This window comes from Varroa destructor, unplaced genomic scaffold (genome assembly GCF_002443255.2).
Source record: "Varroa destructor unplaced genomic scaffold, Vdes_3.0 BEIS01000006.1, whole genome shotgun sequence".
NCBI lineage: Eukaryota > Metazoa > Arthropoda > Arachnida > Mesostigmata > Varroidae > Varroa > Varroa destructor.
Window position 1 is genome coordinate 7,496,524 of NW_019211459.1, and position 10,438 is coordinate 7,506,961.

The window sequence follows — 10,438 nt, forward strand, 5'->3', positions numbered from 1 at the left end:
CAGATATAGAGTGACAAACGTGTGCTCAGAAGGTGGCAGTTAACGTGCTACGGTAAGTCTGTACTCTTCTTGCAAAGCTCTACTGTGTTATAGATTTGCAGAGATTGCACAACACAATTTCCAAATCGACTAGATGTTCGAAGTACCTTTATAAACGACCTGGCTATGATTTAGGTGATTAAATAGTAACCTCTACAACCTTTATAGAGAAAACAAAGCAAATAAACAACACGTTCCCTTTCCGTATCGCTTATATGCTAACAATAATAATAATAACCGTGCCTCCCGACCATACCTGTGTTGTACCGCCGTAGTAAAGCCACTGTAATAGATTGTAGAAATATGGTAATAGGTGACCGCACCCTCACGCCCTCTATCGTAGCTCCTATGGAGGCGATAATTGCACACTATTTTGTAATATATTTACCCTTAAATAAAAGTACATTTCAATGCAATTGAAATATAGAGAAGGTAGTCTCCTAGCTTTGCAATGGACGCAAAAAATTCCCGTGCCTTTCTCCTCGAAGAACTGGAAAATTCAGTTCTGGCACTGGAGCTCGCAATGTTGAAATATCAGCAAGGTCAGCTGTTCATCTTCAAGACTTTGCCGATCTCGGACAAACGCTACGGCGAACCGGTGCACATTTGTTTGTTTGGTCATGATCAGAAAGCCCAAGACAAGCCTACTTTAAAGTGGTTAAGAGTCGAATTCCTGTTGCCTCCGTCCCTTGACCTACTTCCATATGAATCTCCTCTTCCTCTTCGGGATGATCCTCTGATTAAAAGAAATTTTAAGAACAATATTAGGAAATATCGACCCAAGTTACTCGAAAACTAGCCCTACGTAGTTTACCACTGGGTTTGGAACCCGGAAATTCGAATCATTAATTTTGCTAAAAATGATAGCAAAGCTACTGAATAGTAACGCAGTGTGGATAAAAGGATACCTTGAGGAAAATGGTCGTGACTTTTTTTGGCTTTATCAGGCTGTCCACCCCGGCAGTTTTTGGTGATTCGTCGCTCAGGCTCGCATTCCGCCCCGCTGCGGTTAACTCCGGCCTCTAACTTGAGAACTTTTGTGCGCAGGTTCGTGCGCGAATCGCACTTGGACCACGCTGCAGAACGGTTGTATTTACAGCCTAAAATGTATTTAAAGCAGCATTATTTATGACTTATTTACACGAGTACCCTGTGGACACCGTTGCCCATTGCACATTAACAACCGACCATTGATAAGAGTCACTCTGTCTTCAGTATAGTTCTCTTCTGCGGGATAGCCATTGTTCCCACTAAAGAGCAAGCTGGGGAAACTACGAAAGTTAACTCGCCTTTATTATTGTTAACCCATCCTACCGAGTTTAGTGGCCTTGCATTTACGGGTCATCATCCGAGTTGGCTCGCAGCTATCGCGCAAAAGCTGCACCTGTGCGGGCGGAAGGCCCTGTTTGCTGAATTTTAGCGTGTCTGTCCGAGTCTTCAGACCAGTGTGAGGGTCACATTCACTCCATGAGCCCTTTTTATAGCGGCACACCACTGAAACAACATGGGACGCAAGTTGGAATTATGTTGTTTCCTTCTGCAAGGCCCGAGCCGTCTCAGCATATCCATTAGAATCCAGCCAGCCCGTGGCCCACCTAGGTTTTCTTTACGTTAGTCAAGTGTAATATTTTTCACTGTTGAAAAAAATTATTGTTCTTTTCAAAATTTAACCTTGCATACAGATGCCTAATATTAAGAGTGAAATGTTATCCGCTATCACTGTTAATTCTAATCATGCTTGTTGGGAAACGGAATTCGTTTCCCTATTCAGTATTAAATTTGAATAGCAATGATGATGAATGTTACCTGTCCTCTGTTTGTGATTGTGACTACTTTGCCCTTGACCGGATTTGGACAAACGACAGGGTCGTGTTATCTCTCTAGTAGGCTCGCAAGCGGGATTATTTTTTTTTAAAACTAACCGACGCCTCTGTATGTTTGATGCCATCTCGCACTCTCCCCAAGGTTCCTTCTTATATTTGCACTTCTCTACAAAGTCACACGATAACAAACGAACAATAACCGAAAATTATGTGTATCTCACTAGTGCCGGTAATAATAACAGTGCGTTTAATCATAGTATAGGTATCGACTAAGCAAACAATGAAAAAGCTACAGAAAAGTTAGTTCTTGTAGCTCCACCTCCACCACCAGCGTTCGTGCTACGCCACACTATGAAACTCTACTTTCTTTGGCAAATCGACAAACTAAACAATGCGGTTTTTGGCAAGAAACCTGTGCGGTGTAGCCCTTTTTCTTGCCTCCTCGTGAAGTGTTATTCTCAAGGCTGTGTCAGGACTCAGTTCGTTAATGACGCGTGATAGTATTCTCCTACCTCTGTAACCACTCCATTTGTCACTTGTTCTAAATATCCACTGCTGAGGTACATTGAGGGCATGAGCTCTGGGAAACGATGAGGAAAGCATAAACCAACGAAGGCCAGTTGTATCAAGGCAATGACCCAAAGATCACTAATTTCTGGCGCCCTTATGTGCGTGCGTTCATAGCATGGCGTTCGAACGTGTTCAACAAGCGGTTCCGTGGCAATGATTGTCTAGCTAGTCAGCGTTCACTGTCCCAAATATGATCCATCATTTGCGATGTACTAACTACTCGACGTTAACAATCGTCACTGGTCGACGATAACTAGATGTGTGTGTAACATAGGTGTGACGACAATGGGGTACGACGAGCCGATATATCATAAAGCGCATCCGTAGAATCTGACGCCTCGCGTAAAATACAGCGCGAACAACTCTGATGACAGGTAGCATTGCATTCATAATGGTGAACGGCCGCTTATGAGTTGCCTGGGTCACTACGTGGGCAAACAATTAGGGAGTGTCTAGCGCCTACTGGCGCAGCAGAACGTAGAGAGCTCCATATCATGCGAAATACAGTGTGACCGGCATTGCCACGTCAAGCAACGCAGCTAAATCGTTACGGCCGATTGGAATGGCGGCTAAAAATTGGGTCTCATAATAGATGACATCTCAGTGGTGTTGTGAGTCATTTCCGCTTGACACGAATGCTAATCTTCGCTCCGATGCTATTTCGGCTTTTGAGATCTCTGCAGACTGACCATAACTACGACCACGATGATTGAGTTGATCGGGCTAGTTGTGTTATAGCTATTTTATTCTGGTGTTAAAACGAAATTACAAGATTCAATAGAATCAGCAGCTTGTGGCACATTAGTATCGACATAAACATCCGCAAATAGTAGAAGGAAAAGTCTGGCTAGACACCCTAACGAGGCAGTTTGTGGCAGGTAATCTATTTCGTCTAGTAATCACCCGTAAGGGCTTTTACTGAACGTCTTCATTACTCTTATTATTGTTATAGCTTACCGCTTTGAGGTGGATTGGCCTGTCGCCGGAAGGCCTTTCCATAACGCACCCGCTCTACTCTCGAAATGTGGAAGCGGTCTTCATGTGAGCTCGGATTAAGCGGCGTTAGTTGGATCGCAAGTGTCGAGTCCAGCGAACGAGCGGGCGCTGCTCATGTATTTTTGCAGGCAAATCGCAAACAAACGAACACTGATTTACACTCCTCGGGCCTTGTTCGTAAATAACCGTCTCGAAAGTATTGCTATATAAATATAATTAATATTCTCGTTTGTTAATCAAACTTACCATGGCTAATAGCTCGCTCGAAGGTATGACTTTGAGTACCTCCAGGGGTTACCAGAAACAACAGGCAGTTTACCCCAAGCAGCACTCCCTGAATGATGTTACGCAACATTCTCAGCCCCCTTTAACACTCTACAACGAATAAGCAACGATAAGACCAGAAATGTTATGATGTGTTACAATATTGAACTTATTTACACCTTTGTCACGTACATTAAGCGTAATGCTAAACAAATATCGAACGACATCACAGAATAGTTCGACCCGTGTTTTTATACATTTGCAAACGAAAGGCACGCGCTAGCTTTCGCTTCGCACTTTTGCCAGTCGATGGAACTGCCGAAGCGTATCGGTGAGCGAATCATTCTGTTTATGGACGAAGCTATATAACGGTTAGAACTCCTCCGTGAACTTTGTTTTTCCGCGTGGACCACCGCTGATGACGCATTCCACTCTAACGGGTCCGTCTGAAACGTATCGTCAGTCCTTTCTCCCTCTGCAGAACGTTGTCTTGCGTGCTCGCGGACAGAAGATCGATGCAACTGCTAGAGGTGCCTTGTATTCATCAGCAATTTGCTTTCCCTTTGTCCTTCATCTATGCGGGTTAGTGCACGACTACATTCGTGTATTTCAACCTTGTGGACCTACTCACCGTGTGAGACAGCCGTAGCATATGCGCAAACATTGCTTTCTCGGCTCTATTGAATAATGGCGTCACTGGCCATATACGCATGGGACTATGCGTATGGTTTAAGGTAGTACTCTAGAAGTGCTGCTCTGTACTGTCGAGTACGTAGAAGGGCTTCGATCGACGCCGCACACCTCACACGTTGCCATTTACCTAATGCGGTTACGGCAAAGATGATTCGGCCATGCTTTACTCGATCGATTGACAGAGTGCATTCATCGGTAGCTCATCGCTAGCCAGCCGTCAATGCTTACCACAGTGGACAATGTAAGACATCAACGTTCATGAACGTCGCGTGGATCGCGGGCAGAAGTTCACATTAACACATAGCCATTCGGCTACATAGATATTACCTCGTTACCATTTAGCAATCGAATCTGCTCGGAATGATGGCGCTTTTGAAATAGGGTCCGACACCAACTACTCAATCGGTTGTGCCGTCAAAGACTAAAATACGGCTCTATTATATGGGGATAGCCGTGGAACTGTACAGACCGTGAAAACAGTAAGAACTTTTACCGTTATGTGATGTAGGAAGACGCACGGTTCGGCCACGAGTTCAGCGGGCCCGAAGTCAAACTCGCTCTCCAAAAAACAACACTAATCACGTTAACAAATTACAACTATTCGAAGTTAGTCAGATGCTACACGTACGCGTCTGATTTCCTGATCGTGTAGAACCCTACACTCGAGAAAGATCACTCAGTAAACGGAGTAAGAGTCCCAATTCGCATCTATATCGTCCCAGTTGTAGCCAGAGGACAGGAACGGGATTTGAGTCGATTGAATTGAAATTTCCGTAGATTTAATACATACATTTTTATATAGCGGCCGGTGTCTTTCTAGTGACAAGCATTGTCAATCTTCCCTTTTTCAGGTGATCACTGACTGTTCGCCTTATATCAATAGTCGTTTACAATGATTTTTCATGAGACGTTTCGAGGCGACAATGATAAGTCGTTGTAAGAGGCACCCATATCACGGATGCTACTTTTCTAGCTGATTACCGCTTCTGTTTGTAACGATGTAACGTAATCTTCCTCACCTTTTTCCGTTTGCTCGAATAAGCAATCTAACTTCTGATACAGCTGTAGGTAATTATCAACAAGCGTAAATGGCGCGTACCAATAAAGATGAGATTCTCTAACGTACACTTGTAAAACACATTATTATTATTGCTACGGTCGTTCTTCTCCGAAATAACAGCTATATTGAATCGAGGTATCAAGAGACCGTTCTTAAGATGTAGGATTTTTTACAACACAACAGATCGACAATGTATAGACTTCGTGCTCCGCGCGAGAGACATGTAAATCCGTATTAACGAAACGTTCCTGGCAGATTAAATGGAGTCGATTCGGTAATAGTGTGTTTCCTGTTTATAGGCTCTTTTTCTTGAGGGAACACAATGCCGTTAGCTGCGAAACGTAACGAAAGGGCGCAAAATAAAGAGCGACCTGAACAGTATTCATTGTCCTCTCTGGAGCGTTATCTCTTGCCCCAGCGCGTAATACGTTGCGCCATAGCTCGTACGACACGCACGATAGCCGGCGCTAGTGCAATCAATCGCTTAGAGCGAATCCTTTCACTGCTTCGTAGCCGTCTTCACTATAGCGTCACTTGGAGTTTACTGAGAGACATGCGCTCATACACACGCGCTAATCCCTCCATAAACTCATCCGTACTGTCTCTAAAACGACTCGAGGTTCTACAAGCCGTAAGCCAGCGGGACGGCCGAGCACAATTTCTCTCATTTTGTCTTTGTCGGTTTACCCAGGAACGGAGAAGCTTACTTAGCAGGACAGATAGTAAACAACACTGCGTTGATTCAATTAACGCGAGACCAATCTTATACATGTACTGTGACTGGTGAACGTGCGCATGACCGAGCGTATCCTACTGGGAAGCCACTTCTAAAGCCGACACTTATGTGGACGTAGAAGCATGAAGACGGAACGTGTTCGTTTGAAGGGGTCACGTGAATGACTTATTATCTAGTCTAATTTATCAACCGATTATTATAGAATTGATTATAAAAGCAGTTGTCTCTGGCAGTATTACATGTTTTTTTAGTCTTAGGTGTATTGCGTGTAAGTTGTTGACGGGAAGCTCATGGTGTACGACGACAAAAGGCTTAGTTCTTTTACAATTGCTATTGTAAATCCTACCGCTCGACTGCTACTTAAATATTGTAAACCACATAAGCTGGTTCATACGAATCCTTTTACGAACGTCTTATAAAAGTGTCCTCAGTGCTATACGCTTATTTCACCCGAAGTAGGTTATCACACACTGTGTAGAACACCTGCATCATGTATTTCGTACTATTTAGAGCGCTCTCCATTTACATCATAGCAGCGGTACACTCCAACAGGCAAACCAGATGAGAATATATGTGTGGTAATAAATAATTTGTCGATAGATCGATGATGGGCACAGCTGGATTCAGAGGCTTGCAAAAAAATTGTTGAACAATGAATCTTGTATTGAAATGAGAAGGCGTCATAACCTAGCACCACCCCCAAGGGGCGATCTCATCAAGTAGCCTATACGTTCACACGTGGAACTCACCTGGGCCGGCGATTACCCCCCAAGATCGAATCTGGGCTAAAAAAAGAATTTCCCGCCTCTCTTTCTTGTCTGAGCTAGCTATCGCATGCTGTCAATGAACGATTTCGAGAACGTCTTAATTGTGTTCCTTAATGCCGGTCGCACCCAAAGACTGTCTCTAGCTCATATCGACTGTTGTTCAGAGCAGACGTCAAACTTCGATGCCCACTATCAAAGCCTGGCTTTTTAATAAGAAATGTTCACCGTTGTGCAAGCAGAGCCCCACAGCAGATGACCCCTGCCCATATAGCTGAGCCCAAGCTAAATGTCTAGTTTACGTTGACAATTACAGGTCAGGTATCTTGGAACGATTCACTGGTCGATTATCTACGGTGTCTTGTTTATTTTCAATGACCCTTCGTTTGCGTTGGTTTGCCCTGTTTTGGTGAAGCTACCTAATGAAGGTCCAAAGCGAAAGGTCACTTCTGGTCCGCGATTTCGACACAGATGGCAATATCGGGAAGAAAGGTTAACAGAAAGAAAGCTCACGTCGAAAAAATGCGTTCATAAGCCTTCTGAGTGTGCCATACCGTTTGTCTATTGTATTCTCCAATAATGACTGAAAATACCTTAGAGGATTCAATTGAATTGAATGTATTACGACAAAAGTCCAATTGCTTTATATGAACGCTGTCCTGCTGCAATTCATCGTACGTACATGTGTAAAATACGTGCCACAATCCCTAACTGGTTCCGGCCATGTTTAAACGCGGCACGTATCGACGGCGCTTAGATTCGAAAATTTATCAGGCGCTTATATAATAACAGTCCGATTTCCCTCCTAATTTGCTACTCGTATCTAACTAGCTCAATGCTGGTTGACTCAAGAACTGGGCGAGGTATCTCTATTAAATAAATGATGACGCATGCTTAGAGTAGACGGTTTACATGGTCAATAAAATGGTACTCAGAACGTCGATTTAGCCAACAGCGTTCTCTTTTTCAAGGTAAGCCTTTTGCCAAACGCGAATAGACATCTAACAAAGACAGCGTTCATTAACTAGTAGATGAGTGAGGATTAGTCACTTTGTCAAGTATTTACCTCGTGGCCCATTACTGAAGCCCGATCAACTACCAGTTGCAGAACACATCCAGATGTATCTAGAAGCCTACACAACAGGCTCGATACTTGGCAATAGCGGTAAAAACACATGCTTTCTATTCAAAGTAACATGCCGTAAATCATCTCGCCGGAATAGGGGTACTAGCATCACTTAGTGAGTCCCCAAATGGTTCATTCCTTATGGAAATCTCGTTGGAGCAGTGATGGCATCTTGGTGGAAGCAGGTTGAACATTACGATCGGGTGGATGTATTGCGCGACGATTGGCTAAATTTACGCAACATAATTGACATTTTCATTAATTCAACTTCGTTTGTATTTTAACTTTATCAGCCTATTTTGCTCGTGATAAAAATTCTGACTTCTTCGATTGTTTTCGTTGACCTGGAACCAATCTGAATCTGAAACTCGAGGCGCTATCATCATGTCATAGGCAATCACTGGAACAGCTTTGAGCCTAAAGTCTTATAGATAAAATGAATGATTCTCGCTGGAACCCTATAATATTCAGCCTTTGCGATTCCAGCAGGCTTTGGGGCCAATCCCACTGGCACCGCTGCGAACCAAAATATGAAAATGTTGTTACAGACCTTAATATTACGCGGCCATATCAAGTCAACGTGTGACATTGGAACGTCTAGTGACCACGTCAGAGCACCGTTAACCTCAAGGGAGGACTAATAGATGAATAATCGGAAAAAGCCTCAATGTAGTGCTTTATATTGCGCTCTGTTTGAACATTATGCGGTGCGTACATACGCGTACGTACGTTGTGTCATAGCTGATACTGCCAAGCGTTCGATTCGTATAGCAAAGGAACTCAACTAGTTGTTCCGACTACGTGCATATATTGTTTATTTAATACGGAAGTATTGATTCTGTTGCCTATATATCGCTTGTTTTCTGTTTTGTATCCGAAATCTCGTATACGCCTACAGACAAAAAGGAATTGCGCGCCATGGAAGTAATATATAGACGTACTGCAAAGCATCTACCGAAAACGGTCTCGTTCATCCATATTAGCTGGCTAACTACGATGTTTTCCGCTGTGTTTCCCATCGTATTGTTGCCAGATCTGCTGACTATTTATAAAATATACTATACAAGTACATTAGGTTGCACTATACGCATGTTATCAAGTCCTAGACTCGACCTAAGCGTATAACTAACGAGAGGCACGCAATACGCGAAAAGCAACTATGTCATGATGAAAAGATTTTCCGTGCTGTAAGCTAATATTGCAAAGTGTCTAGTAGTCTGAAAAATCAGTGGGCCCGAGTTAGTTCGCACGTCATATAGACGCTGTTGGTTGCAAGCGAATGAAAAAAATCAGACGATAAACCAGGGAAAAAGGAAATAGACGCTAGGAAAAAACAAAGCTGGGTGACGCTAGGGCGCGTCTGTCGGAAAGTCACAGATCCATCGGCTGGCAGCGGGCTTTAAGTCGCTTGAGAAGCCCAAGGGCTCAGGGCTGCGCTGTTCCTGATACTATGACGTACAATGACGGTACGGAAACCATACGCCAAGGTTAGGTCGCTACCGTAAGACTATTGGCGCAGCTACTACGAATAGCGGCTGCATTGACGTTGCGGTTGCGTTAACTTCTGTACGTAGCCTTAGTTTAAAGGCTGGCGAGATGCCAACGGGAAACAAGGAAAGCTCACTTCCAACTTGCCTCGTTGGATGGACAGGCCAAGGCTGGCTGGAGAGAAGATCTGAAACGCGCCCTATTGACAATGATGATAATGTTCGCCTGTACCTTTCTGTCGCCTAGAGGCCTCATCGAGGCCTGGTCGCCACTGCGACTCTGTTGGGCGAGATCGGGCCCGCCGCTTTCGTTTCCGGGACTACCGAGCACAGGGAGATGACGTCAGCGGCATTCGGGCGCCGTCTCGAAAGGACACGGGTCACCGGCTTATGAAGAAAAGGTCATCGTTAAGAGGGGTTCGGTAGTTAATCGTTGTCGGTTTGACGCCAGTTACTGAACGCCGCGAAAAAACTGTCTGTGGAAATTTTGGCGACGTGGCACGTCCAGTTGCCCAGATATTGAAGCTTGTAGCAGAGGCAGTGGCATCCTTGAACGTAGAACGGTCGGCCCTAACCGAAAGCGTTAGTGAGGCGCCGGTCGTTAGTTGAGATTGGCGTTCTCACAGAGTAGTCTTTAGAGAATTCTGTTAGAGCCGGAAAGATATACAACATTGCTTTGTCCATTTATGGTCTGGCACAAGTACTTTTGTAGACGTAGCACAAGTACTCTACAGTACAAATTTCGCTTCGTTTTTTGGAGCACTACTAAAAAATATATGACGCATCCTTTTAATGCTTCAGCTGTCAACGTTTTTCCTGTTAATAATATACGGTAGAGCCGCTGGTAATGTATGCGCAGAGTAATCGACACAGCCATATA

The 10,438-nt window shown here is 44.1% G+C and overlaps 1 protein-coding gene across 6 annotated transcripts in view; it reads right to left on the bottom strand.

Moving 5' to 3' along the window:
• Positions 1-6: 6 nt before the first annotated feature.
• LOC111252643 (uncharacterized) overlaps positions 7-10,438 on the bottom strand; it is an 18,130-nt gene continuing 7,698 nt past the window's right edge. The window contains exons 1-7 of one of the 6 annotated variants that reach the window (XM_022810864.2): positions 5,405-6,261; positions 3,675-3,803; positions 3,390-3,536; positions 1,846-2,028; positions 1,354-1,533; positions 948-1,139; positions 7-775 (exon numbers count right to left, since the gene is read on the bottom strand). In XM_022810864.2, coding sequence (XP_022666599.1) covers positions 684-775; positions 948-1,139; positions 1,354-1,533; positions 1,846-2,028; positions 3,390-3,536; positions 3,675-3,783 — 903 coding nt within the window. In that variant the 5' untranslated portion in view covers positions 3,784-3,803; positions 5,405-6,261 and the 3' untranslated portion in view covers positions 7-683. Of the gene's footprint in view, positions 776-947; positions 1,140-1,353; positions 1,534-1,845; positions 2,029-2,374; positions 3,286-3,389; positions 3,537-3,674; positions 3,804-4,878; positions 6,265-10,438 lie in introns of those variants that run through there. The other 5 variants (XM_022810863.2, XM_022810861.2, XM_022810862.2 and 2 more) reach the window with 5 other exon arrangements.